The sequence below is a fragment of the Mustela erminea genome, chromosome 5 (genome assembly GCF_009829155.1).
Source record: "Mustela erminea isolate mMusErm1 chromosome 5, mMusErm1.Pri, whole genome shotgun sequence".
NCBI lineage: Eukaryota > Metazoa > Chordata > Mammalia > Carnivora > Mustelidae > Mustela > Mustela erminea.
This window is the reverse complement of record NC_045618.1, coordinates 27961651-27989542: the sequence shown is the minus strand read 5'-3', so window position 1 is coordinate 27989542 and position 27892 is coordinate 27961651. Positions and strand designations below refer to the sequence as shown.

Below are 27892 nucleotides of genomic sequence, written 5' to 3'. Positions count from 1 at the left end.
CATTAATTCCTCAGTAGAATGTTCTTTAACCACCAAATATTTGGGGTCCTCCCAAATATCTTCTTGTGGTTGGCTTCAAGTTTCATAGCATTGTGGTCTTAAAATATGCATGGTATGATCTCAGTGTTTTTGTACTGGTTGAGATCTGATTTGTGACCCAGTATGTGATCAATTCTAGAGAATGTTCCATATGCATTCAAGAAGACTGTGTATTCTGCTTTAGGATGAAATGCTCTGAATATATCCGTGGAGTCCATCTGGTCGAGCATGTCATTCAAAGCCTTCATTTCTCTGTTCATCTGCTTAGATGATCTGTTCATTGCTGAGTGGGGTGTTAAAGTCCCCTACTGTTGTTGTATTTCTTCAACAAGTTTCTTTAAGTGTGTTATTAATTGATTTGTATATTTGACTGCTTCCAAGTTAGGGGCATAAATATTTAAATTGTTAGATCCTCTTGTTGGATAAGCCCCTTTATGATATAGTGTCCTTCTTCATCTCTTATTATAGTCTCTGGCTTAAAATCTAGTTTGTCTGGGGTGTCTGGGTGGCTCAGCGGGTTAAAGCCTCTGCCTTCGGCTCGGGTCATGATCCCAGGGCCCTGGGATCAAGTCCCACGTCGGGAATCTCTGCTCAGCGGGGAGCCTGCTTCCCTTCCTCTCTCTCTGCCTGCCTCTCTGCCTACTTGTAAATCTAGTTTGTCTGATATAAGGACTGCTACTCTGGTTTTCTTTTGATGTCCATTAGCATGATAAGTGGTTCTCTATCCCCTCACTTTCATCTAGAGGTATCTCTGGGTCTAAAAATAGTCTTGGAGCACCTGGGTGGCTCAGTGGGTTAAAGCCTCTGCCTTCGGCTGGGGTCATAATCCCACGGTCCTAGGATTGAGCCCCACATGGGGCTCTCTGCTCAGCGGGAAGCCTGCTTCCCCTCCTCTCTCTCTGTCTGCCTCTCTGCCTACTTGTAATCTCTGTCAAATAAATAAATACAATCTTTTAAAAAAATAAAAAATAATAATAGTCTCTTGTAGATAGCATATCAATTGATTTTGTTTTTTTAATCCACTCTGATACCCGATGTCTTTTGATTGATATATTTAGTCCATTTACATTCAGAGTAATTACTGAAAGATTAATTTAGTGCTATTGTATTACCTATAAAGTCACTGTTTCTGTAGATTATTTCTCTTCTTTCTAGTCTATGTTACTTTTGGGCTCTAATTTCCTTTAGTTTCTGTCTGCCCTGGAAACTCTTTCTCTCTCTATTCTGAGGACAGCCTTACTGGATGATGTACTTTGGGCTGCATATTTTTCCCATTTACACTTTGAATATATTATGCCTGTTCTTTGTGGCCTGCCAAGTCTCCATGGATATGTCTGCTGCCAGACTTATGTGTCTAACATTTAGGTTAAGGACCTGCTGTCTTAAGCTGCTTTCAGGATTTTCTCTTTGTCTTTGAAATTTGCAAACTTTGATCTATTATTATTGATTTTGAGGGGGGTTCTCTGTGCTTCCTGGACTTGAGCGCCTGTTTCCTTCCCCAGATCAGGAAAGTTCTCAGCTATAATTTGTTCAAATAAACTTTCCACCCGTTTTTTCCACTCTTCATCTTCTAAGACTCCTATAATATGGATATTATTTTGCTTTATGGAATCACTTAGTTCGCTAAGTCTACCTTCGTGATCTAATAGTTTTCTTTCCCTCTTCTCTTCAACATCATTGTTTTCCATCATTTTATGTTCCATATCACTGATTGGCTCCACTGATCCATTCATCCTCATTTTTATGGCCTCCACTTGGGATTGCCTCCATGAAACAGCATTTTTAATTTCGGTCTGGCCAAATTTTAGTTCTTTTACATCTACAGAAGGGATTTTCTTGGTCTTCTATGTGTTTCTCAAGCCCAGCTAGTATCTTTATAAACATTGTTTTAAATTCTAATTCAGAGGGGTGTCAGGTGGCTCAGTCAGTTAAGTGTCTGCTTTCAGCTCAGATCATAATCCTAGAGTCCTGGGATTGAGCCCCACATTGGGCTCCCCCTACTTCTCCCTTTCTCACTCCCCCTGCTTGTGCTCTCTCTTTCTCTCTCTGTCAGATAAATAAAATCTTTAAAAATAAATAAATTCTTGGGGTGCCTGGGTGGCTCAGTGGGTTAAAGCCTCTCTGCCTTCAGCTCAGGTCATGATCCCAGGGTCCTGGGATTGAGTCCCGCATCAGGCTCTCTGCTCAGCAAGGAGCCTGCTTCCTCCTCTTTCTCTGCCTGCCCCTCCATCTACTTGAGATCTCTACAAATAAATAAATAAAATCTTTTTTAAAAAATTTAAAAAACAAAAATAAATAAATTCTAGTACAGACATCTTACTTACATCCGTATTGATTAAGTCCCTGCTAGTGTGTACTACCTCCTGTTTTTTGGGGTAAGCTTCCCCAACTCCTCATTTTTTTCCAGAAAAGAAAAGAAGAGAGAAAAAGAAAACAATAACAACAATAACCAATAACAAAAACCTAGCTCTTAGGTGTGTTTTGGTCTGCTTGTTAAAAGAAACTAGATCCTAAAATAAGAAAAATATATACATTACAATGAAAGGAGACAAAAAAATTAAAAAATATGTAAAGTATATATAAAAATAAAAATTAAAAAGTAAAAAAAGAATTGAGAAAGTAAGAAAATAACTAAAAGAATAAAGAATAAAAACACAAAGAATGCTATATACTGTTTCCCACAAGAGCTGAAGGTATGCAGCATTCTATGATCAGTAAAATGGGCGAGAACAAGTTGTTTGCGCTGGTTTTCTGGGGGGATGGGTCTGTTGCACTTGCAAAAGACCTGCCCTAGTAAAAATGCTTTTCCAGGGCATAGGGAGGCAGGGCTCATTGTAAGCAGCTTCAGACTCTACTAGGTGGCACTGTTTTGCTCCATGAAGGCTTTCAGCACCTCTCTCTAGCCCCAGAGCTGAAAATTCACACACATGCCCTCCCCACCACTCTTCAGTGAGCTCTCAGAGAAAAACAATCAATCACTCTGTCTCTGCTGTTACCATCAGAACTCTGTGCTTATCCAGCCTGTGATCCAGCGTTTTTATCTCAGACATGTCACTGAGTTTCAAAACTCCAAATTTTAGGGATTCCCACAGCACAGACCTGCACCTTTCCTCCCGGGGGAGGGAGAGCCTCTCTACACTTCTGCCCTTTGCTGGACTACTCCCAGAAAATAGTCCTATGACTGCATAGCAGTTTGCAGTTTATGTCAACACAGAACATAAAGTCAGCACATAGACACACTGTTCTCAGCCAGTTTCTAAGCTCCTATACCTGGGAACTCTGTTAAACTCGGGCACCACCTGTTCTTCTTGTAACCCCCAGGATCCTGAGGTTACAACATCATACCTGGGATTCCACCCCACTTACCACCTAAACACCTTTAAGCCAGGCACATACCCCAGTATAGCAGACTTCTAAAAGTTCCAACTTTGCACTCTGCTGTTTACAATACTTTGTATAGCCTCCTTAAACAGGCTCTCTCCCCACTGACATATCCTAAGCCATCACACGTATCACACTGGATTCAAGTCTCTGCACCTCTTACCTTCCAAACAGTGGTTGCTTTTCTACTTGTAGACTTTCAGCATACGTTTTCTCAGATCTCTAATTGATTTCTTGGTTGTTCAGAAATATCTGGTAACTATCTGTTTGTATCTGAGGAACGAGACAAACTTAAAAGTCCCCTACTCTTCTGCCATCTTAACTCCTCTGTTGTGTTTCTATACACTAATAATAAACTAGCAGAAAGAAAAATTAAGGAAACAATCCCTTTTACAGCTACATCATAAAGTATAAAATATCTAAGAATAAATTTAACCAAGGAGGTGAAAGAAAATTATAAGACACTGCTGAAAACTATGACACTGCTGAAAGATATTAAAGATGACACATACAAATAGAAGACATACCCTGCTCATGGACTGGAATAATTAATAGTTAAAATGTGCATACTCAAAACAATCTATAGATTCAATATAATCTCAATCAAAAATATTAATGGCGGGGTGCCTGGGTGGCTCAGTGGGTTAAAGCCTCTGCCTTCAGCTCAGGTCCTGATCCCAGAGTCCTGGGATTGAGCCCCGCATCAGGCTCTCTGTTCAGCAGGGAGCCTGCTTCCTCCTCTCTCTCTGCTTGCCTCTCTGCCTACTTGTGTCTGTCAAATAAATAAATAAAATCTTTTAAAAATATATATTAATGGCATTTTTCACTGAAATATTACAAAGAATCTTAAAATTTTTATGGAACCACAAAAGACCCCCAAAGAGCCAAAGTGTTCTTGAGAAAGAGCAAAACTGGAGGTATCATGTTCCCTGATTTCAAACTATACTTCAAAGCTATAGCAATCAAAATAGACAGTACTGGTGTGCAGGCACACACACGCATATGCACGCACGCACACACACACAGATCAAAAGAATACAGAGAAAGTTATAAACCCATGCTTGCATAGTCAATCTATAACATAGACGACAAGAGCATACAATGGAGAAAAATAATGGAGAAAATAACTGATATTCAGAAAAATGGTCAGCTACATGTAGAAGAATGTAACTAGACCACTTTTTTATACCATATACAGAAGTTAATTCAAAATGGGTTAAACACCGAAATGTAAGACCTGAAATTGTAAAATTCCTAAAAGAAAAAATATGCAGTAATTTTGTGGACATAAGGCTCCACACCATTTTTCTGGATACATCTCCTCAGGCAAGGGAAACATAAGAAAAAAACAAAATACTGGGACTGTATCAAACTAAAAATCTTCTGTACAGCAAACAATCAACAAAACAAAGAGGCACCATGATGACTGGGATATTTACAAATGAAATACCTGATAAGGGATTAACATCTAAAATATATATATAAAGAACTCACACAACTCAACACCAAAAAACTCCAAACAATCTGATTAAAAAATGCACAGAGGACCTGAAATAGATATATCTCCAAAGACATACAGATGGCCAACAGATACATGAAAAGATGCTCAACATCAATAGTCATCAAGGAAATGCAAATCTAAACCACAGTGAGATATCATCTCACATTTGTCAGAATAGCTATTAATAAAAAGACCAGAAATGACAAGTGTCAATAAAGATACAGATATAGGGAACCCTCATGCACTGCTGGTGGGAATGTAAACTTGTGTAGCCACTAGGAAAAACTGTACGAAGCTTCCTCAAAAAATTAAAAATAGAACTACCATGTGATTCAATAACTCCACTGCTAGGTATTTACCTAAAGAAAACAAAAATACTAATTTCAAAAGCTATATACACCCATGTTTACTGCAGCATTATTTACCATAGCCAAACTATGGAAGCAACTAAAGTGCCCACTGACAGATGAGTGGATGAAAATGTGGGCTGTGGGGGGGAATGTAGATAGATATAGACACAGATACATAGATATATACATACAGTAGAATACTACTCAGCCATAAGAATGAAATCTTGCCATTTGTGACAACATGGATAGACTAGAAGGTATTATGCCAAATGAAGTCAGACAAAAAAGACAAATATAGTGTGATCTCACTTACATGTGGAATCTAGAAAACAAAACAAATTAACAAAGAAAACAAAATAGAAGCAGATTCATAAAAAGAACTACTGCCAGAGAGCAGAAGTGTGGGGAGATGGGCAAAACAGGTGAAGAGGATTAAGAAGTCTAAACTTCCAGTTATAAAATAAGTTATGGGAATATAAAGAACAGCACAGAAAACATAGTCAGTTATACTTTAATAACTGTATGGTGACAGATGGTAACTAGACTCGTCATGATCATTTTGTAGTGTATGTCAATATCAAATCACTATGTTGTACAGCTGAAACTAATATGTTGAATGTCATCTTCAATAAAATACTTCAATAACAAAAATATATATAGTGAAAAATGACTAAAGGAATTAAAAAACATTAGGAAATTTCATTTTATGCAAATAAAATAATGAGTATACAAACAGAAAGTACGAGACAAATACAACAGAGAAAATGGCATACATAAATCCAACTATAATAATTAAAATACTAAAATCAGTTAGTTTATAGTGTCATCAAAGTCTTCTATTCCTTGTTGATCTTCTGCCTAGTTTTTCTAAAAGATTTTTTAAAACAAATTTTTTAAATAGGGTACTGATTCTTCCAACTATTATTATTTAATTTCCTATTTCTTTATTATGTTAGTTTTGTTTAATGTATTTTGAGACTGTTGTTAGGCACATATTGATTTATAATTGTTACATCATCCTGATAGACCATTTCATTGTTATAAAATGTCCTTTGTTTCTGATAACAATTTTTGTCTTAAAAATCTATTTTGTTTCACATTAGTATAATGTGTATAACCCCAGTTCTATACTATAATATTAGTATAATTAGTATAACCCCAGTTCTCTTTTGTGTATAAGTAAATATTCTTATTCAATAATTTTTTCACTTCTTGGCGTTTTGGCTAAGATCAAGTGTAGCAGCTGTTCTTATCAGTTTAATATCTTATTCATTAATTCAAATAATTATAAATGTATTATCATTCTATAACATCTTGAAGTTCATTTTTTTTTTTAAAGATTTTATTTATTTATTTGAGAGAGAGCATGAGAGGCGAGAAGGTCAGAGAGAGAAGCAGACTCCCCATGGAGTTGGGAGCCTGATGTGGGACTCGATCCCGGGACTCCGGGACCGTGACCTGAGCCGAAGGCAGTTGCTTAACCAACTGAGCCACCCAGGCGCCCCTCTTGAAGTTCATTTTTATGGCAGATGCACACAATCATGTACTCAACAACTTTTTAAAGTTCTGTATATGATATAAAAAGATTTTAGGGTCTTAAATTCTAAGAATCACAAATAATTTTTCCTAGTGAGGTACACAGAACATTGGGGGAAGGGAACACCAATTGCTTTTATTGTAATGGTTATAGTTTGGTAATCAGTGCTTATGAAGCCAGGGACTGCTGCCACAGCAGTAGCTGGAGTGTGAGTGACCATCCTGAAGTGAAAACTGGTCCAAGGATGCCAGTGGCCAATGCAATGGGAACCATGGGCTCTCTTATTTCATTGTTACATTTCCCAGCACCACTGACCACCATATAGCACATGCATTTGGAGGTTTGAAAAAAAATATGTTACTAAAATGGAGAGACACCTGGGATACCACGTACTAAGAGATGGGAAAATGACAAGCTTCTGGTCACCCTTTTGTCAAAGGGTACAAATCAGCTCCAAATCTTTCAGTCCTTCCATTCACACACTCCAGGAAGAGCTTGTATTTGCTGAAATCTAAAAGCTGTTTAGATCACCTCACATTTTAAGCCATTAGGCAAAATTTTTCAACTTCTATGAATACTTACTAAGTCATATTTTCTATCTGGATACCTGTCCCACCACCCCTTGCTACAGACCATGTGAAGCTCCTCCAGGTTGTCCCCAAAGGCCTCAAACCAGTAGCATCCCTTGTGCTCTGCCCTGAAGGAGGTCCATTGCTCTGCTTACCTATCCACCTGTGCACAGCCTCCTCACTGAGCTGGCTGCCTCAGGTTTCTTCCTACTTCTGCAGCCGTGAGTTCCTGGGTGCTTGCATTCCATAATACCCTTCAGCTCATCATAGATATTTTTCTCTTGTGTTCTACTGGTCTCTACAGCTTCATCTTCAAACATCACTGTACCTAAAGATCCTAAAGTCACTCACCTGATAACCTCAGGAGGCACTCATTCAAGCCTATACCCACACTCCTCTTCCCAGCTGATGCCCAAGACACCTCAAAAGTCCTCTGGACTCCGCAAGAACAGAGAGCCACAGAATTGTAGGACACTGAAGATTTTCTGTTTGTCTGTTTGATTACACTTATGGGTCCTCTACCTTCCACTCCGACGTAAGGGCTGCAGAGGTACCAATACCTAAGTTGTATAGGTTTTTGTCTCACATTGGAAAACGTGGGTGCTAACTGGGGGTTGAATGGCAGTTTATAACAGTTGAAGGATAAAACAAAGAAATATTGTGCAAATACAAAAGAGACTTGTCAGGATGATAACATCAATTGGCAGGGACACTGTCCAACCATGGACTTGTGGCTTCTAAAACCTTCCATTTAGTTATATAAGTGCATCAGAAATATCCTTAAGATATGATTCTCTAGCATAAAAATACAGATAGCCATCTAGTTTATTTACCTTCTGGATTATACTACAGAAAAATTGCTTCAATTCATGTGCTCTTTCAGCAACAAATAGAAGTTGCTGCAAACAGCAAAACTAGTCCATCACTATGTCCTTTACTAATGAAGTTACACCTTGACTTCAAAAAATGTGTAAAAAGAATTCTGTAAAAAGTACTAAGAATAAAGAAACTTTATTTCCAAACACCAACATACCTAGATGAAGGTATGCATTAAAATCAATTTGAGCGGGGCACCTGGGTGCCTAAGTGGTAAAGCCTCTGCCTTCAGCTCAGGTCATGATCCCAGGGTCCTGGGATCGAGCCCCGCATCAGGCTCTCTCCCTGCTTGGGAGGGAGTCCGCTTCCTTCCTCTTTCTCTGCCTGCCTCTCTGCCTACTTGTGATCTCTGTCTGTCAAATAAATAAATAAAATCTTTAAAAAAAAATCAATTTGAGCACTAGTATTCACTTATACAGGGATTTAGTACTCAAAGTCTTTTTGTACTTTAATGATTAAATATGTAGAATTTATTTTCCTAAAGAAATAGTTTCACAGTCTTGAAAAAGAGAAACAAAGTTGTAAGACTTACACTACTTGACTTTAAGATTTACTATAAAACTACAGAATCAAGACTGTGGCGCTCGCATAAGGATAGATATATACAAAGAAACAGAACAAACTTCTGAAATAGACCCACACATACAGTCAAATCATAGTGTGAAGCAGCAGTATAACTCAATGGGGAAGTCTCTTTAACAAATGGTGTTGCATCAACTGGATATTGGTAAGGAAAATACTGAACCTTGAATCATGCCTCACCTATACACAAAAGTTAACTCAAGATAGCTTACAGACCTAAAGGTAAAAGCTATGAAATACAGAAGGATGCCACCATGACCCGAGAAGAAACAATGAGTTCTTGGGCAGAAATCAAATCTAAAAGCACCAATGACATAGAAGAAAAAAAAAAAAAATACAGAGGTTAGAAGATGTTGGCAGAGTAGGACCCTAGGTTCTCCTCATCCCTCAAATACAACTAGAGAACTATCCCATCATCCTAAATACCCCCAGAAATCCACCTGAAGCCTGGCAGAACAAACTCCACAACTAAACGTAGAGAAGACGCCACATCACTGAAGGTAGGAAGTGCAGAGACATGTTTTGGGAGAGAAACCATGGCAACTGTGGTGGAGAGGTAGCCACAGTCATGGAGAAGGGTGAGAGACAGGTTAACATACAGGGAAGCCCTCAGGGAAAACAAATCCCCAGAGCAATCAGCTTGGAAAGCAAGAGGGGCCAAATTTCTTGAATTGTGGCAACCAGCCAGGCTCAAAACCTGGAGTTTTAAAGGTCATCAGACTTGGCTGGGCTAGAGACCAGAGGGCATTCTGCTGGTCTTAGAGAGAAGGCAGGCAATAATCCAGGGACATACAATGTGGAAACAAGCAATCCAAAGAGCGCCTAGGACACACAGTGAGAAGGTCATTCACTCCTCTCAGAGCTCATCCCAGAAAGACAGTGTCCACAGAGAGAGATCCCTCCAAAAACAAAGGAACAGGCTGGTGCCATATCCCTCCCCTGCCTCTCATAAGCACAGGGTCACCTGCAGGTACCAGCACAGCACTGAAATTACCTAACTTGCTTACACCAAGCCTCACCCCCACATACACACTCTGGTGGAACGACCCCTCTCGGCCACCCCTGCCTTAGTCCCAGCACATCAGGCCCCCACCCTCAGAAGACCAGCACAAACCCCTGTTCACACTGTGCCTCCTCAACATTGGAGGTTTTGCAGAGCCTTGGTTTAGGTGGTAGTGGTGACAGGTCTCCTTTCACAAACAGACCAGAGCAAACCTCCCACAACAGACAAAGACAACCTCTGCAAATGACTGGCCTGAACAATAAAGCAGCTAGGACAAAACAGCAGAACATATGCAGCACACACTGGAGATACTCTCTGAAGTGCCAGGCCCTGGGCAACAGAGGACACAACACTCCAGGGCACTACATGGCCTAGTCTTCATAAGATCATTACTCTCTAGACCAAGAGATGCACAGAGACTGACAAAATGAGAAGACAGAGAAATTTATCCCAAATAAAAGAACAGGACAAGTCATGGCCAGAGATCTAGTAAAACAGATATAAGTAGCCTGATAAGAGAATTTAAAATAACCGTCATAAGGATATTCACTGGACTTGAGCAAAGAGTGGAAGACATTAGTGAGACCCTTAACACAGAAATAAGGCATAACATAGCTATCTATGAAATAAGTGAGTTGGAGAAAGACAAATCCCTATATGCGCTCAAGGATATGTGGAATTTAAGAAAAAAAAAAAACAGATAAACATATTGGAAGGGAGAAGAAAAAAGGGAAAGAGGAAAAGAAGCCATAAGTGACTCTTAATGACACGGAACAAACTTCAGGTTGATGGAGAGAGGTGGGGGATGGGCTAGAGAGAATACTTGCTGTGATGAGCACTGGGTGTTGTATATAAGTGATGAAACACTGAATTCTCCTCCAGAAACCAATATTGCACTATATGTTACCTAACAAAATTTAAATTGAAAAAATATAACATAGTAGAGATAAAGGGCTCAATAAACGAAATGAGAAACAAGCTTAATGGAATGAATTAGTGATCTAGGAGACAGAATAATGGAAAGTAATCAAGATGAAAAAAGAAAAAAGAATTAAGTAAAACAAGGCTAGACTTAGGGAACTCAGTGACTCCATCAAACACTAAGATTTCTATTATGTCAGTGCCAGAAGCAGAGAGTAAAACGGGAGAAGAAAATGTAATTGGAAGAAATAATGGCTGAAAACTTTCCTAACCTGGGGAAGGAAACAGATAGCCAGATTCAGGAGGCACAGAGAAACACCTACAAAATCAACAAAAGATCCACACCAAGACATATCATAATTAAGATCCACACCAAGACATATTGTAATTAAACTGGTAAAATATAGTGGGGGATAAAATATTTTAAGTGTAAAACAAAAGACAGTAACTTACATGGGAAGACCTATAATGCTAGCAGGAGATTTTTCAGCAAAAACCCCACAAGTCAAAAGGGAGTGGCGTAATATAGTCAAAGTAATGAATGGGGAAAATCTGCAACCAAGAATATTCTTTTTTTTTTTTTTAAGATTTTATTTATTTATTTATTTGACAGACAGAGATCACAAGTAGGCAGAGAGGCAGGCAGAGAGAGAGAGGGGAGGAAGCAGGCTCCCCGCCAAGCAGAAAGCCCGACATGGGGCTCGATCCCAGGACCCCGGGACCATGACCCAAGCCGAAGGCAGAGGCTTCAACCCACTGAGCCACCCAGGCACCCCTGCAACCAAGAATATTCTAACCAGAAAGGCTATCATTCACAATAGAGGAGGGATAAAGATTTTCCCATACACACAAAAACTAAAGGAGTTTGTGATCATTAAACTAGCTCTGCAAGATATATTAAAGGGGACTCTGAGTGGAAAGGAGAGACCAAAAGTAACAGTATAGAGATAAAAAACACAAAAGCAGTAAAAAATGAATGTTTCTGTAAAAAGTCAGTCAAGGAACTCACAAAAAAATATACAAAATATAACGACATATAGCTAAAATGTGGGAGAAGAGTAAAGAATGGATTCAAACTTAACCATCAACTTAATATACACTGCTATAACCATAAAAGGAGATTTTATATATATATGTATATATACATATATATCATAATATATCAAAACCATTAATAAACATGGAAAAAATAAAGAGAAAGAAAATGTATCACTAAAGAAAATCAGCAAACTTTAAAAAAGAAAAAGAAGAGATCAGAGAAATTCTTCAGAAACAACCACAAAACAAATAATAAAATAATAATAAATACATATCTATCAATAATTACTTTGAATGTAAATGAACTAAATGCTTCAATCAAAGACACAGTGTGGTATAATGCATAAAAACAAGACGGCTCTATAAGGGAGAGCAACTCATTTCAGATGTAGACACCTGCAGATGGAAAGTGAGGGAATGGAAAAACATCTGTCATGCAAATAGATGTCAAAAGAAAGTGTGCAAGAATACTTATATTGGACGAAATAGACTAAAACAAAGGCTGTAACAAGAGACAAAGAAAGACACTATATAACACTAAAGAAGGCAATCCAACAAGAATATACAACAATTGTAAATATTTATGCACCCCACATGACAGCACCCAAATATATAAAACAGTTAATAACAAACATAATGGAACTAATTGATACTAATTGATACAATAGTAGGGGATGTTAACATCCCACTTACATCAATAGACAGATCATCTAAAGAGAAAATAAAGGAAAAAATGGTGTGAATGACATACTGGAAGGTTTGGATTTAATAGGTATATTCAGAATACTGCATCCTAGAACAGCAGAATACACATTCTTTTCAAATGCATATGGAATATTCTCCATAATAAATCGCATATTAGCCAACAAAACAAACTGCAACAAATTCAAGAAGACCAAAATCCTACTATGCATCTTTTCTGACCACAATGCTAGGAAACCAGAAGTCAACAACAAGAAAAAATTTGGAAACACCTAAGATACACAGAGGTTAAGTAACATGCTATGAAACAATGAAAGGGTCAGCCAGGAAATCAAAGAAGAAACTAAAAAGTATGTGGAAACAAATGAAAACGAAAATGAAAACCCAACAGTCCAAAACCTTTGAGCTGCAGCAAGCAGTTCTAACAGGGAAAGTTTATAGCAATACAGGCCTATCTTAAGGAGCAAGAAAAATCCCAAAAACAAAAACAAAAAAAAATACAACCTACCCTTTCTAGCACCTAGGGAAGTTAGAAAAAGAATGACAAACATACCCAAAACCAGAAGGAAGGAAATAATAAAGATCAGAGCAGAAATAAATGATATAGAAAATAAAACTAAAAAACAAACAAACAAACAAACAAATAGAACTGATCAATGAAACCAAATCAATGAAAACAACAGACACAGATGACTGAGCTGGTTCTTTGATAAAAAAATTAATACAATCGATAAACTTCTAGCTAGACTTATTTAAAAAAAAAAGACTAAAAAAAACAAAAATTACAGATGAGAGAAGAGAAATAACAACCAACATACAGAAATACAAACAATCATAAGAAAATATTATGAAGGGGTCGCGGGGGGGGGGCTCAGTGGGTTAAGCCTCTGCCTTCACCAGAGTTCATGATCTCAAGGGTCCTAGGTCTGAACTCTCTGCTCAGCAGGGAGCCTGCTTCCCCCCAACCACCACCTGACGCTCTGCCTACTTGTGATCTCTGTCTGTCAAATAAATAAGTAAAAATAAAATAAAATAAAATAAAAATAAATAAATATATAAATAAATAAAAATTTTAAAAAAAGAAAATATTATGAAAAACTATATGTGACTACCTAGAAGAAAACGATAAATTCCTAGTAACATATAAACTACCAAAACTGCAACAAGAAGAAACAGAAAATTTGAACCAACTGATAACCAAGAAAGAACGTGAACTACTAATCAACAATCTCCCAACAAACAAAAGCACAGGGCCAGATGTCTTCACAAACAAAATCTACCAAGAATTAAAGAGGAGTTAATACCAATTCTTCTCAAACTGTTCCAAAAAAGGAAAAGGAAAGAAAACTTTCAAATTCATTATATGAGGCCAGCATTACCTTGAGACCAACACAGGATAAAAATAACACTGAAAAAGAGAAGTACAGGGGCACCTGGGTGGCTCAGTGGGTTAAAGCCTCTGCCTTCAGCTCAGGTCATGATCTCAGGGTTCTGGGATCAAGCCCCGCATCAAGGATCTCTTCTCAGCAGGTAGCCTACTTCCCCCTCTCTCTCTGCCTGCCTCTCTGCCTACTTGTGGTCTCTCTCTCTCTCTCTCTCTCTGTCAAATGAACAAATAAAATCTTTAAAAAAAAATTAAAAAATAAGAATAAAATTTAAAAAAAAAAGATAAGTACAGGCTAATATTCCTAATGAGCATGGATGCAAAAATCCTCAACAAAACGCTAGCAAACCCAATCCAACAATACATTAAAAAAATTACTCAACACAATCGGTGAGATTTATTCCTGTGTTGTAAGGGTGGTTCAATATTCCGAAATCAAAGTGATACACCACATTAATAAAAGAAAGGATATGATCCTTTCAATAGATGCAGAAAAAGCATTTGACAAAGTACAACATCCATCCATAATAAATACCTACAACAAAGTAGGGATACAGGGAACATACCTCAATATAATAAAGGTCATCTATGAATCAATAGATGAATGGATAAAGAGGATGTGGTATGTATATATGTAATGGATTATTATTTAGCCATTAAAAGGAATTAAATCTTGCCATTTGCAAGGACATGAATAGAGCTAGAAATTATAAGTGAAATAAGTCAGTCAGAAAAAGACAAATACCACATGATTTCATTCATATGTGGAACATAAGAAACAAAACAAATAAGCAAAGTGGGGGGTGGGGGGGGTGCAGAAGCAGGTGAGACAAACCAAGAAAAAGGACTCTTAATTACAGAGATCAAACTGATGGTTACTAGAGGGGAATAGGGTAGGCATAGGTTAAATAGGGGTTGGGGATTAAGTACTTACCACTTGTGATGAATACCAGGTGATTTTTGGAATTGCTGAATCACTATATTGTATATCCGAAAGTAATATAACACTGTATGTTAACTAACTAGAATTTTTTTTTTAATTTTTTTTAAAAGTTACACTTTATCAACACTTAAATTTTCTGTTCTTCCAAATGCACCATTAAGAAAATGAAAGGCAAGCCACAGAAAAAGATTTTCAATTCCTAAATCTGACAAAGGACTTGTATCCAGAATATATATATGTACACATACATATATATGGTGCGTGTGTATATACACAAACAATAAATAATAAAAAGATACAATCCAATAAAACATAGGCAAAACTCCTTAAAAGACACCTCACTAAAGAGCATATACAAGTGGCCAATAAACTCATTAAAAGATACTCAATATTGGGGCACCTGGATGGTGCAGTTGGTTAAGCAACCCACTCTTGTTTTTGTTTCAAGTCGTGACCCCATGTCAGGGTCCACGCTGAGCGTGGAATCTGCTTGAGATTCTCTCTCCCTCTGCCCCTCTAGCTTGTGTGCACACACACGTTCAATTTCTCTCTCTCTCTAATAAATCTTTGAAAAAAAGACACTCAATATCATATGGTATCAGGGAAATGCAAATGAAAGTCACGAGATTCCACTATACACTCACCAGAAAGGCTCAAGTTAAACAGGTGAGGACACAAAATGCTGAAGAGAATGTGGAACACCTGAAACCCTCATACACTGCTAATGAGAACATAAAATCGTACAATTATACTGGGGAAATGCTTAGTAGTTTCTTAAAATTTAATTAAATACCTACTCCATGATCCAACACTATTACTCCAAGGCACTTACTGGAAAGAAATGAAAACATTTTGCTTTAAAAAGAATTATGTAAGAATTGTCATTGCAGCTTTATTCAAATAGTAAATATTTGGAAACAACCAAAATGTTCATCACAGGAAAATGAATAAACAAATTATGGTATATTCAAACAATGGTACACTATTAAGCAATATAAGAAATGTACTATTGATAAACACATCATGATGAATCTTCAAACCATGCTGAACCAAAAAAAAAAAAAAGTAGATGTAAGAAAATACCTACTGTATGAATCCACTTATACGAAGTTCAAGAATAAGCAAAACTAATTCACTCTATGCAGGTAGGTATCAGAAGAGTGGGGAGGACAGAATGAAAAAGGTCATGAGGGAACTTTCTAGTGTTATGGCAATAATCATTACTGAGGTGTTGGTTACACAAGTATATTTGTCAACACTCATCAAACTGTACCCTTATGATCTGTGCAGTTTACTCTATGTAATTATACTCCAATATTTTTAAAAATAGTTTATAAACAATACTTAAACTTCTAGGTTGTCCCACACAATGTTGACTATAATGCATTAACTTCTGTGATAAAGATTCTCTGTTTCTTCAGAAAATGACACTCCGTGCTTCCAAAGGAGAATTAATGTGGTATATATCAACACATTCTCCTTTCTCATCCTACTCCCTCCAGGAAGCTCACTGCAATAGTTGTAATCTATTTCCTTGCTCTGCCGATCTATTAAGTATTTACTAGAACCATCAGGTACACAGTCCTTAGTGAATACCAGACTTAAAAGGATTCCCAAGGCATGGTTTCTACCCTTAAAGAGCATGCACTTTCTCCTTGCCATAACTGCAGAGCTTTCTCTCCCAGTTTTTTCCTCACACAGATGGAGGCTGCCCCCGACACACCTTGAGGGCAGAGAAGCCAAGGTAGTTGATTCCTGCATTCATGAAGGTAGATGTCAGATATTTATACCTGTACTAGTGTGCTTTACTGATGTGAAGAGAACAATCTAGGATAATGAGCTCTCAGTCATGACTACTAGAATGGAACTATAACAGAGATAAGCCAAAATTGTGGAAAATGAAATTTGGGCATACATGTTTATATTTCTACTACATTTAAACATGAGCATTCCTCTCAAGCACTGCCGGTGGGAAAGGAATAGATATCATGTATTTTTTTCATGGAAATTAATTTAGCTTATAAGAACATCACATTCAAAATTCTATTGCAAGGGAGCTACCCAAAGGAACTAACCCACAAAGATTTAGATGTAAGGATATTCAATATAACATATTACACAAACAAAGAAACTAGAAACACCCATGTCCTACAAAAGGAGAATGGTAACATTTATATAGCCACTGAATATTTTTTCAAAGAATATTTAACAACATGGGATGAATTCATGACAGATGGAGCATAACCACAGGATATAAAGTGACACACAGAGCACAGACTCGTGTATGTTCAGTCTCATTTTTAAAAGTACATGTGATGGTGTCTGTTGGTGGGTATTAAGAAGGGCATGTATTGCATGGAGCACTGGGTGTGGTGCATAAACAATGAATCTTGGAACACTGAAAAAATAAAATTAAATTTAAAAAAAAGACTACAAAAAAAGTACATTTGATGGACATTAAGGAGGACACATGATATGATGAGCAATGGGTGTTATACACAACTGATGAATTACTGAAGACTACATTTGAAACTAATTATGTACTAAATGTTGTCTAATTGAATTTAAATTTTTTAAAAAGTACATGAAGAGATGTACTACCTAAGAGCAATATATGGGCCGAAACTGGATCTTGATTCTAAAGATAAAGTGAGGGAAAACTCGAGATAATCACAGAATATTAAACACTGACCATGACAGTATTAAACAAAGATTGTTAAATTTTAAGTGCAATAAATATATTATGTTTTTATTTAAGAAAGAGATACTTATTGAAATATCTAGATGAAATAGTATTCCACTTGAAATTTGGGTAAAAAATTCTACTGGGGTGGGGGTGAGGGGATGGCCCTTGAGGTGTAGATCAAATAAGAATGGCCAAACTGATGACTGTTGAAGCTGAGTGTTAGGTACCCTTGGGGTCTACTACACTATTTTTTCTATGTATGTGTTTGATATTTTCCAAAATAAAAAATGGGGTTTTTTGAGATTTTAAGGGTACATATATTTTTGGAATATCTGATGGGTGGTGTTTATTACTCTATACCCTAAATCAGTGTTAGATATATTTTGTATGTTGAAATTTTTCATTAAAATTCTATTTTGAGGGTGCCTGGGTGGCTCAGTGGGTTAAGCCGCTGCCTTAGGCTCAGGTCGTGATCTCAGGGTCCTGGGATCGAGTCCCACATCGGGCTCTCTGCTCAGCAGGGAGCCTGCTTCCTCCTCTCTCTCTCTGCCTATTTGTGATCTCTCTCTGTGTCGAATAAATAAATAAAATATTTTAAAAAATTCTATTTTGAAAGATAATTATTGAAGGTGACTAAGAAGAGGGGCACCTTGGTTGGCTCAGGTTGTTGAGTGCCTGCCTTTGGCTCAGGTAATGATCCCAGGGTTCTGGGATAGAGCCCCACATTGGGATTCTTGCTCAGAGGGGAGCCTGCTTCTCTCTCTCCCTGCTGCTCCCTCTGCTTCTGCTCTCTCTCTACCAAATGAATGAATAAAATCTTTAAAGAAAAAAAAAAAAGAAAGAAAGTGACGAGGTATAAGTACACCCTAAATATAACAGCAGTTATCTCAAGTTGAGGAAGTGATACTTTTTACACTCCTATTCATAGTTTTATGTACTTCCCAGATTTTAAACAATGACCAAAAACTCTACAGTCAGGAATAAGATGCTTTTTTAAAAGAACATGACTATGCCCAGGTTCTGGGAATTCATGATACACTCTGCTGAATAATTACATCACCCTAAAGAGCTCTGATTGGGCATGAACAAGCAAGGTAAACCCTCTGCCTGCCTGCTGTCTCCTGGGTCAAGGGCAATGTCTAAATGGGATCAATTCACAGTCACAAGTTCCTGGCACAGAAGTATTAGGTTGTGTGGGCCTAGGGTGTGTGAGATTGTGCATATTACTTTTTGAAAAGTGGTACTTTAGTTTGTATTCAAATTCCAATTATACAATGTTGTATGAGTCTCAGGTGTAGAATAGAATAGAACAATAGAACACCTCCATACATCAACTAGTGCTCATCACAAGTGAACTGCTTAATCTCCATTAGCTATTTAATGTGAAGAGTAGTCTTTTCTAGTGCCTCGGGGTCAAAAAAAATTTTTTAAGGACTGTTTACTCACTAAGGACTTAATTAAAAGATTAAAATATAAATAATATATTTTATACTATATTTATAAATATTTTTGAGGGAAAAATATACTCTGTCCAACACGAGTCCAATAAGACCAAGGGTATTTTGCTTATATGAAAATAAAAATAAATTATTTTTCTAATATTTATTTATTTAAAGAGAGACAGAAAGGGAGAGAGACCACGAAGCAAAGGGACAGACTCTGTGCTGAGCATCCACTCCAGACTTGATCCCACAACCATGAGAGCATGACCCATGCCAAAATCAAGAGTTGGACACTTAACCAACTGAGCTACCCAGGTGCCCCAAGAATAAATTATTTGCCCTCGTATCTTTGGGTATTATCCACACTTATAACTCAGTATCATATTAACAAATAAACTGTGAAGACCTTTAAAAAGAAAAGCCTTATCCTCTGCAGGTGAAATTTGTCTGTCTTCCCCCTTACCTTCCCTACAGTGACCGGGGTTAAATAGATGATCTTCATAATCAGCATGAACTGGGTTCAAATCCTGACACCAGCAGTCCCCACATCAGATGCAAGCCTCAACTTTGTCTTCTGTATCACACCTCATTCTCTCATATATTCCCCTCCCACACTGAACCTGGCTAGGCCTTGAGTAAGCTAATAAAATGTGGCAAGACTTCTCAGATCAGGCCACAAATACCTACACAGCTTCCACTATGGTCCTGGAAGTTTGGTCTAGGGGAAACTATCCACTGTGTAAGGGGTCTGACATCTCTGAGATCACCATAGTGTAAGGAAGCCCAAGGTGGCAACATGTGAAGAGAGTACATGGAGAGATGGAGGACAGGAGAAAGGAGGAAGGGACAGAAAGAGAGAGGGGGCTCAGCAAGCTGATGGATACATGAGTCTGGGACACCATGGGTCTTCTGTCAGTCTTCTTTATCTTCTCTTCTTATAGAAACAGTCTCAGTTAAACCAGGGACAAGCTGCAGAGCTGCTCTCCTGCTACCTCTCACCATATTCCTTATCCATGCTCTCTCCTCAGGACTAGACAGAGATCAGATAGGTGTAGATGTTCAGATCTAGCGATAACTCTGGCCTCCTTTACTTAGTAGAGGCCACAGATAAATGAGGTTAGATTTAAGTAGACTGAAGAACATGCTGCAATTTTGTCAGGAAATGTAAGGTTCAGTTTTACCCTCTTCACTCCACAGTTACTCATGGCCAGTCAGATAGCATTACTGAGTGTCCACCACATGCATCCCAAGTGGACAGGAGCTGTGCCCTGCCTTGACCAGCCAAGATCCAGGGGAACACAGACAAGTAAACAGGCCATCAACCCATGGGTTTCAGGGGCAGAAGAGTGTTGAGGACTAGTGCTAAGGAAGCACAGGGAAGAGACAACTGACCTCATTTGTCAAGATCTGGAGGGTTCACAGAAGCAGTGGACACTAACCACAGACCAAAGAGCTACATGAAGACAACATGTGCTTGTCTTGTCTTTGGGTGTAGAGGCACATGTGCCTAAGTGTGTCTCTGGAGATGGCTGAAGAGGCAAGGAGAAAGCACACATATATACCATAGCCAGGGAAAATGCGCCCTTTAGAAATGAGGTATAGAAGGCTTGGGGTAACAGGTGGAACACCTGAATTACCAGTTTCCACTCTCACAAGACAACTCACTCAACTTCTGAGTGTCTTAACAGTGTTACTATACCTCTAGGCTGTACTCCTCAGCAAGGAGACTTTGAAATCTGAAATGGATTTTTTCATTATGGTAAAATATATGTAACATAAAATTTACCATTTTAAAACATTTTTAAGTATGTGATTCTATGACATTAAGTACAATCACATTGTTGTGCAACCATTACCACCACTGATCTCCAGAACTTTCTCATCTTCCCAAACAGAAACAATGTACCCATTAAACACTAACTCTCCATTCCCTGCTTCCTGCCGTCCCTGCAACCTCCATCCTACTTTCTCTGTCTGTGAATTTGACTACCTACCTCATATGAGTGAAATCATAAAGTATTTGCCCTTTTCTAACTGGCTTATTTCACACAGCATATTGTCCTCAAGTTTGATCTATGTTGTAGCATGTGTCAGAATTACCATGCTTTTTAAAGCTAAATAACATTCTCTTGAATGTATATACCACAATTTGTTTAGCCATTCATCTGTCAGTATCTGGATATTTGGGTTGTTTTTACCTTTTGCCTATGCTATATCCTTTTGTTCCCACTATAAACATGGGTGTACAAATATTTCTTCAAGACCCTGCTTCCACTTCTTTTGGATCTATACCCAGAAGTAGATTGGTGGATCATATAATAAATAATTCTGTATTTAATTTTTTGAGGACTCTCCATACTGTTTTTCATAGCAATTGCGTCATTTTACATTCCCATGAATAGTGCACAAGAGTTCCAATTTCTCCACATCCCCACCTGTATTTGTGATTTTATGTTTTATTTTTACAATAACCATTCTAATGGGTATGAAATGGCATCTCTGGGTTTTTATGAAGATTTCTATTTATTTATTTATTTATTTGACAGAGAACGAAATCACAAGTAGGCAGAGAGGCAGGCAGAGAGAGAGGGAAGCAGACTCCCTGCTGAGCAGAGAGCCTAATGCAGGCCTCCATCCCAGGACCCTGAGATCATAACCTGACCGACGGCACAGGCTTAACCCACTGAGCCACCCAAGCGCCCGATGAAAGGGATTTTAAAAAGATCAGCTGGTTCATCCTGGTCTAGGGCATTCTAAATACAATAACTTACTATGCAATTCTCCAAAGCCTGCAGCCAATTCAAACACATGACTTTCCCGAGATTGCTTCCACAAAGCCTGTTTGAGGGCAGGATACCACCCTCATGCCATCAGTCTCTTTGGGCATCCTCACCTATGCGCACAGAAATTCTAAAAGTTGTAACTGGCTTTCCACAAGTGCCTTCACACCCAATGATTACCTTGTTTCTCTCACTTAAGTCCTGCTTTAAATGGGTTCTAACACTGTAAACAATCTGTGTGTCCTCTTCCCTCTTCCCATGCAGAGTCCTTCCCAGGAGTCAGACAGTCCCCCATGAGCTTGTGTTGTGGAGAGTGCTCCTGGACTATCTGCAAACTCCATTCACTGGGAAGGGCCTTTCAAAAGTGTGTGAAAGCCTGTAACAGAGAAAGCCTTGCCCTAAAACCCCCAGTAGAAGGGCTGAGACTAGAACTTACCTCTCCTGAAGTTAAAACTCCAAAGAAATGCTCTCTTGTGGCAATTCGTTTAAAGTTGAAACTTTCAGGGGGCACCTGGGTGGCTCAGTCTGCCTTCGGCTCAGGTCATAATTCCAGAGTCTGGGATGGAGCCCCACCTCTGGCTCTCTGCTCAGTGTGGAGCCTGTTTCTTCTCCCTTTCTCTCTCTCCCTGCTTCTCCTTCTCCCTCTGCCTGCCACTCCCCTGCTGTGTACTCTCTCTCACTCTCTCGGTCAAATACAGAAATAAAATTTTTAAAGAAAATAAAGGGGTAATTTTCAGTGAGACAGGTTTTTATAGTATAAGAAACTGACCAGTCTCCTTTAATGCAGGAACTTGACCTCCTAGTCCTTAGCTACCTCTTCATTCCTATCTTCTCTATTTCAGACATTTCATAATGGTCAACTCTGCTGCTTGTTAGCAGAGGTAGGAAAAGATTTTAGGGAGAATAGATTCTAAAACTGCATATCCTCAGTACCTACAGTACCTGGCACATAATAAGAGCTTCATGAATATTTACTGAACAAATCAACACTAAATTTATCAAAACAAATGTATATGTCTGCCTTCTATCACTATGAGCAACAAACCTAACTTGAATCTGTGGCAGTGGGGGTTAAGTGGCAAAGTATGAAATTAGCAAATATCACATTTTCACTTTTATTCATTTAAACGCATAGTATGTAGTTATAAATAACAGAATCAGGGGCGCCTGGGTGGCTCAGTGGGTTAAGCCTCTGCCTTCGGCTCAGGTCATGATCCCAGGGTCCTGGGATCGAGTCCCACATCGGGCTCTCTGCTCGGCAGGGAGCCTGCTTCCCTTCCTCTCTCTCTGCCTGCCTCTCTGCCTACTTGTGATCTCTATCAAATAAATAAATAAAAATCTTTAAAAAAATAAAAAAAAATAACAGACTCAATCATGGCTGGGTTTTTTTCTGGTTGATTTGTTTTTTATTTTCTTATTCACTAATTCCCTCAAACACATAAGCTGAGCTAAAATAACACTTAAGTTTTACTCAAAAAAAATTTTTTTTAATTAACTAAAGTCTGTATTAAGGTTTCCTTAGATTTTCCTAATATTGTCATGTGTCCTCAGACTCCTCCTGTGACAGTCTCTCAGACTTTACAACCTCGGCAAAGGACTGGTCAGACATTTTGCAGGCTGTTCCTCAATCCATGTTCGTCTGATGTTTTTCTCATGGTGAGACTGGGGTTGTAGGTTTTTGGAAGGACCACCATAGAGGTGGAATTCTCCTTTCACACATCTTACCAGTAGGCACATGTGTTGCTTAGTTTTGAGTCACTGCAAACACTTAACACACACCTGAAGCCAATCAAATTGATACGTGCTCCCTGTGAACGTACCACTGCCAGATGAGTCTTCACATCTGCATCCTAAGGAAGTCATATTTGCTTTTATTTAGATTTTATGTAAACTTCAGTGTTTTCACTTCAAAGTTTAATTCTTTAAATGAATATCCCTGATTTTACATTGTCCTTTGAGATTACAGGCCCCTTTATCTCTTTCCTGAAGGGACTCCTGGCTCACCATTCAGGACACTCAGGGAAAGTTTCACCTATGATCTGGAATCAAAACTATCAAATGCATGACCTGGTGGTCTTGTTTTCCCCCAGAGAACTCTTAACACCATTCTTGTGAAAATACAGCTAACAACCACAAGTTTCTCTGTCCTTCTGGGAGCAGCATTTCTTTTCAGTTTCAAAGCATGCTACATTTTGCATTCAGGAAACTGTCTCAGGCCTCTCTTAAAACAGAGGGACAGTGGCAAAGAACTGTGCTACATCTCTCTCTTTCCACATTACTAAGGAGTGGGGTTTGGTGGTGTATCCACCAGAGGAATACCAACTTGGTCCATTTTTTTGCTTTAAAAAAAAAAATCTGCCCTGCGCTTTCTTCACAGTAAAAGGTCACTTGTAATCAGATGGCTCAAATCTAAACTAGAGTGGCTCCATCAAGGACTCCAGGAACAGAAGCTAAAGCAAAGCACAGACCTCTTTCTTGACCCTGAGAGTGGGCGCCTCCTTGGCCCACCGGTCCCGCCCTGGCCTTTCCTAGTGCACAGTACTTATTTGGGCACTGGCGAGGGAACTGCGGGGGGGGGGGGGGGCGCCGCAAATGAGCGGGTCTTGCTCTCCCAAGTGCACACGAGGCCAGGGCCACAGCCAAGGCTAAAGGGTCGTCTCTCCTTCTGGACAAGCACTGCCCTTCGACCATTTCGGGAATACGATAAACGGGAAGGTTTCCCTAGCAGCGGGTGGATGCGGGTGACAGGGACACCTGGCTCCAACCGGAGGGCAGGTTGGTCGGCTGCGCGGCTGCAGAAGGAGTGGAAGGGTCTGGGAAGGAAGGAAGAAGTCAGCTAGACAAACCCTATCAGACTGAACAAGGCCTCTCCAGCCGCTAGGGAGGGAGAAAAAGCGTGGGGGACACACAACTACCAGGGCGCGGGCCGCTTCTGGAACTGCGGGTGGGCAAAACACGCCAGCCACTGTTACGCTTCTGGGGCGCAGGGCCGCGACCGTGCCTGCGCGCAGGTGGGCGAGGAGTCTCCAGCCCGCGCAGCGCGCCCCTCCGAGATGCTCCGCCTTCTCCCTGTGCCCGGCCCCAAACGGCGACCCAAACGCCCCCCAACTTGCGGCCGCTCCCCCTTCCCACCGCCCGGCCGCTCTTCCCTCCACCCCCACCCCAACTCAGAGCACAGCCCGCGCGGCCCGCCCTACCTCGCCGCTTGGCGCGCACGATGCCCTTTTTCTGAAGCACGAACGTGGACCCATTCACCAGGCTCGACACGACGGCCACGCCCAGGCCAAGCGACACGGCGGCGGGGCTCGGGCTGCGCGCCCCCTCCCCGGCCGCCGCCGCTGCCGCCGCTGCAGTCCCCATTCCGCCCGCGCCCGCCCTCCGCGCCTGCGCCTGCGCGCCGCGTGCGCCCGGTCCGGAGGTGGGGGTGGGGGTGTGGACCCGGGGATCCGCTGGCACCGGACAAAGTGGAGGTTGGGGTTGGGATCTGAGCATCTGCGGGGCAGCGACGGAGTGGGGGGTGGAGAGATTTCCGAGTTCCGCCGAGGCGGAAAAGAGGAGGAGGGGAACTTGGGCTCCGCGACAAGGTTGCGGTGAGGGGACCCGGGACTCGGCTAGTGGGGTTGGAGCCCGGGTTCCGCGGACCCGGAGATGGAGGATGGATCCGGGGCTCCGGGAAGACAGTGGGAGTGGAGAGGAGAGGAGTTGACAGTGAGGAAGGAATTGAGAGAGGGGAGTGATAGAAGGGGCGGTGTTGAGGAAAGGGAAAGGGAAAGGCGGTAGGAGGGTGGGTGCAGGTAGCGTTCCCAGATTTGGCAAATGAAAACACACTAAGTTTTATCTCAGATAAATAATCTTTTAGTATGTCTCCCATGCAATACTTGGGACCACCCCGGACCGGCAGGACGCAGCCTTTGCTGGGATCCCGATTCCCACAAAGCCTCTCGGCGGAGGCCAATGAGGAAATCTCTAGTAGGGCGTGAGATACCTGGACGACTCAGCTGTAGACGCTCAAATGGACGACTGACCAGGGTGAAATCAAGCTGCTTCCACAGTGGAGCAGTGAGCTTGTAACCGTACTAATTTCCCAATTTATTTTTAATAAAATATATCAAATTTCGGGAATGAGGAAATAGTTATTTAGAAATTCCACAGTCCCACAACCCTAGCCTAATTACTATTTAGGTGTTTTCCCTTAGGTACACAATTTTACATATTTACAATTACAATATATAAAATATCCATTTTATTTAATGTTATAGTCAGTTTCCATGTTGCTACATAATTATTATTTTAATGACAGTATAATTTCCCATAAAGTTAATTACCATAATTTGTCTAACTATTTAGCAATTGTTGGTTGTTTTGGCTACCAGTTTTTTCTCTACTGTAAATGATGCTGTAATAAACATCTTCCTAAATTTTTAAATACTAGGTTAAAGTGTGTAAATCTATACAGCATTATTAGCTTGTGGAGCAATATGAAATCATACACTATTCTGTATGAAAACTTTTATGCTGAATGAGTGTAGCCCATTGTTTATTCTTTTTTGTTGTAACAGTTGACTCTTAACAACCCAAGGTTTGAACTGCTTGGGTCCACTTATACTCGTGTTTTTAACAATAGAGTACTATAGGGGTGCCTGGGTGGCTCAGTGGGTTAAAGCCTCTGCCTTGGCCTGCAGTCATGATTCCAGAGTCCTGGGATCAAGCCCCAAATCCGGCTTTCTGCTCAGCAAGGAACCTGCTTCCCCCTCTCTCTCTCTCTGCCTGCCCCTCTGCCTATTTGTGATCTTTGTCAAATAAATAAATGAAATCTTAAAAATATATATATAGGACTATAAATGTATTTTTCCTTCCTTATGATTTTCTTGATGTTTTCTGTAACTTTATTGTAAGACTACAGTATATAATACTTATAACATAAAATATGTGTTCATCTGCTGTTTATGTTTTTGATAAGGCTTCTAGTCAACAGTAAGTTATTAGTAGTAGTTAAGTTTTTAGGGTATCAAAAGGAATACACAGATTTTCCTGTGTAGGGAAGGGGTCTGGCCCTTAACCCCCACTTTGCTCAAAAGTCAGTTATGTAAAACATAAAACTTGCCATTTTAACCATTTTTAAATGTACAGTTCACTGGCATTAATTATGTTGACGATGTGCAACTCTCACCACTATTTCTAAAACTTGTCCATTATCTGAAACAGAAGCTCTGTAGCCATTAAGCAGTCATCCCCATTTCTCCTTCTTTCTATTCCTTGATAATTTATAATCTACTTTCAGTCTCTATGAATTGGCCCATTTTAGCTTTCTGTTTAAATGGCATTATACAAATATTTGTCCTTCTGCGGCTGGCTTATTTCACTTAGCTTGATTTTCCCTTGGTTCTCAGATTCATCCATATTGTAGCATCTGTCAGAACTTGATTCCTTTTTATAGCTGAGTATTATTCCATTGTACATATACACAACATTTTATCTGTTATTTGTTGGTGGACATTTGATTTGTTCCCACCCTTTGGCTTTTGTGAATGATGCTGCAAAGACCATAAGCATGAAAGTATCTCTTTGAGTACCTGACTTAAAATATTTTGGGTATAGTGTACTTAAGAGTGGAATTGCTGAGTCATATGGTAATTCTATGTTTATGTTTTTGAGGAACTGCCAAACTTTATCATAGTCTCTGCACCATTTTCCTACCAGCAGGATATAAGGGTTCCAATTTCTCCACATTCTCACCAATTTTGTTGTTTTCTAGTTGTCTTTTTTTAATAGTTATCGTAGTAGGTGTGAAGTGATTGCTTATTCTTTTTAAATATACCTGTGAGCATAAGTGATGTTTCCTGAAATAAATACTAACTTCTACCATAAATCTTAGCAGAAACAAGCAAATGAAAGCAGCAGCAACAGCATTGCCAACATAATCACATTATTTACTTTTCTAATAATTCCAGTATTATTTAATACATGTATATATGTAAACTTTAAATAATGCCATTAGAGCTCTTGGCAAAAATAGTCATGCTCATTAAAAAAACAAAAACAAAAACAAAAACTCAGTGAATTCAATAAATGCCAGAGAATATAAAACCTCACTCCAAATTCTATCACCCTAAAATAACTATTACAACCATTAAGATCTCCACTCCAAACATTTTTCC

At 39.5% G+C, this 27892-nt stretch overlaps 1 protein-coding gene and 1 pseudogene across 1 annotated transcript in view; one reads left to right on the top strand and one right to left on the bottom strand.

Annotated features, from left to right (window-relative positions):
- Positions 1 to 25260, bottom strand: part of NIPA1 (NIPA magnesium transporter 1) — a 78413-nt gene extending 53153 nt beyond the window's left edge. Inside the window, exon 1 of the mRNA XM_032342324.1 lies at positions 24932 to 25260. Coding sequence (XP_032198215.1) covers positions 24932 to 25226 — 295 coding nt within the window. The 5' untranslated portion in view covers positions 25227 to 25260. The remainder of the gene's footprint in view (positions 1 to 24931) is intronic.
- On the top strand, positions 6476 to 6586 carry LOC116592291 (annotated as a pseudogene).
- Positions 25261 to 27892: the final 2632 nt, after the last annotated feature.